General features: G+C 54.8%; 1 protein-coding gene across 1 annotated transcript in view; it reads left to right on the forward strand.

Moving 5' to 3' along the window:
• Positions 1-629: 629 nt before the first annotated feature.
• Positions 630-2,500, forward strand: part of PTSG_06503 (glutathione peroxidase) — a gene marked incomplete at both ends in the record, with an annotated part of 3,843 nt that continues 1,972 nt past the window's right edge. The window contains 8 exons of the mRNA XM_004991828.1: positions 630-734; positions 944-1,015; positions 1,190-1,284; positions 1,439-1,570; positions 1,691-1,742; positions 1,853-2,011; positions 2,207-2,243; positions 2,467-2,500. The exon at positions 2,467-2,500 is cut by the window's right edge and continues 52 nt beyond it. Of these exons, the coding sequence (XP_004991885.1) occupies positions 630-734; positions 944-1,015; positions 1,190-1,284; positions 1,439-1,570; positions 1,691-1,742; positions 1,853-2,011; positions 2,207-2,243; positions 2,467-2,500 (686 nt within the window). The remainder of the gene's footprint in view (positions 735-943; positions 1,016-1,189; positions 1,285-1,438; positions 1,571-1,690; positions 1,743-1,852; positions 2,012-2,206; positions 2,244-2,466) is intronic.

Consider the following 2,500-nt stretch of genomic DNA (forward strand, 5'->3'; position numbering starts at 1 on the left):
ACACACACACATACACACACACACACGCGCGCGCGCACAGACACATCAGCTCACACCAAACACACGACCGAACAGAGGGTGGTGGCATCGTTGACTGTGCATGTGACGTTGATGGATCGACCAAACATGCAGTCGTGGTCAATGTCCTGCAAGGGATAGTCGTTGTACGTGCAGTTCAAGTCGCTTGCGGGCAACGCCTGACACGATGCCTGCAGCAGTGCAAAGCATGGGCAACATGCATGAACAGTTGTGAGGCGCACGTCCACATACATGCTTCCAAAAACGCCATCATCTATGGCGATACACCTGTACAAGCACGCAAGCATGCGCACAAGCTCAGCCGCACCTGTGCAGCCGCCATGGTCAGCATCGACGACGACGACGACGACGACGACAACAACAGCAACACAGCCATCCCCACCACCACAGCCAGAGGAGGTGACACCACAACGCTTCTCCTCATCCTCGTCATCGTCCTTGTTGTATCCTGCTATCTCTCTGTGTGTCGCCTGTCGTGTCGTCAGCAATGGAGGAAGATGATCAATTTCTTCTCCAACCACTGCAACCTCTTCTTCCTTTCGCTGTTGCTGTGCTCGTGGTTGCTTCTGTCCGCCCGTGTGTGTGTGTGCATGTCTCTGCTGCGGGCGTGGGGTCGGCTACCGTTGCTTCTGCTCCCGCGGTTCTACTCTGTGGTGCCGCCCCTGAACACTGCAGCCGATATGGCTGACGACAAGGTGTGATATGGGTGTTGATGTGTACTTGTGTTTGTATATGCGTGTGAGTGTGTGTATGTATGTGTGTATGTGTGTATGTGTGTGAATGTGTGAGTGTGTGTGTGTGTGAATGTGTGTGTGTGTGTGAGTGTATGTGTGTTTGACGTGTGCCCCGCGTGAACGTCCTCCCTGCGTTGTCTCACCAACCCAACTGCATGTGCACCACACAGCCCATTCGCGCTGTGCTGTGGCGCCAGGAATGGGAAGCGCTGTCGCCAGACGTGCAAGCCGCTCGCAAGATGGTACGCATCATTGTGCGTGCTTGCGTTCATGTCCTGTGCCATCCACACACAATCACGACGCGTATGAACATGCTTGCTTTTGACGTTCCAAGAAGGCATTCTCACCCGCATTTCTCTTCTTCTCTCTCCGCCTCCCTCTCTCCGCTCTACTCTTCTTTGCATCCACCTCAACAGCTTGCGCGGGAGCTGGCAGAGTCGAACCTGATTGATGACCGCACCTACCATCTCCAGACCTACCGCCAGTGCTTTGTTGCTTCTGACGCCGTCAGGTTGGCGCGCATGCTGAGCGGTGGGGAGATGGGGGTGGTCATTTGCGGTCTGCCACACCATCGGCGGCACAATGGCGTGTCTCACACACATGCGCACACTCACACATCCACACACATCCACACATATACACACACGCGCACCCATGTGCCTTAGTTACATGGTTGAGAACGGCAAGGCCGAGTCGCGGGAGGCCGCTGTTGGTCAACTGCAGCACCTGGTGGAAGGCAACCTCATCCATCATGTCACGTTCGACCACACCTTCTCCGACGCAAAGCTCTTCTTCCGGTACACAGTTATGTGTGTGTGTGTGTGTGTGTGCCTGTGCTCTGGTGTTGCACAACCTCGTGCTTTTCCTCCACACTTGTACATCATGGTCACCACCACCATCATCCTCATCACTGCCAGCGCCACGGATCCGGCCTCGACTGGACCAGGCATCTTCACGCTCGCCGGCGACGTACGTGCACACACACACACACACAATATCTTGAAGTTGCATGCCTCCCTGTCACTGCATCTCTAACCCTTTTCCACCCTCATCATCTCCCCCCTGCCTGTGGTGTGCAGAAGAAGAACGTGGTGTGCTGGGCGACGGTGTCTGGTGTTGGCTTCCTTGGCCTCGGCTCCAACCCAACAGGCGTGATTGGCCTTGATCGAGAGGGCGCCACCATCCACCACTTTACCAACGACATTGCACCCGCACCCAAGTCGTCCCTTCCCGTTGACGTGCGTTGGATGGGTGTACGGGTTTTAGGGGTGGCTGGAGGGATGAGGATGTTGGGTGTTCGTTGATGTGCTGAGTGTTTGTTGATGTGTTCCAGTGGTTGTGCTCGTGTTCGTTCTGCGTTGTGTTGTTCATCGCATCACTGCTTACCTACACAAACAAACACGCGTGCGTACACGCTGTCTGTCTGTTCGTAGGATTCGGTGGAGGTCAAGTACCTCGACGAGTCAAAAGGTGCGTGTAGATGTGTGTATGTGTGTGTATGTGTGTATATGTGTGTGTGTATGTGTGTGTGTGTATGTGTGTGTATGTGTGTGTATGTGTGTGTATGTGTGTGCGTGTGTGTGTTGTTCCTTCGTTACAACCACGTCTAGCTCGCCGTTCACCTCGGGTGTCCCCTCACCATGACCTACCCATTGGCACCAACCAATCACCACGGGGGTGCGCGTGTTCTCAGGCCACGCGATTGTTGTCTCCAACACCAAAGGAAC

This window comes from Salpingoeca rosetta (genome assembly GCF_000188695.1).
Source record: "Salpingoeca rosetta unplaced genomic scaffold supercont1.18, whole genome shotgun sequence".
In the NCBI taxonomy this organism is placed as follows: domain Eukaryota; class Choanoflagellata; order Craspedida; family Salpingoecidae; genus Salpingoeca; species Salpingoeca rosetta.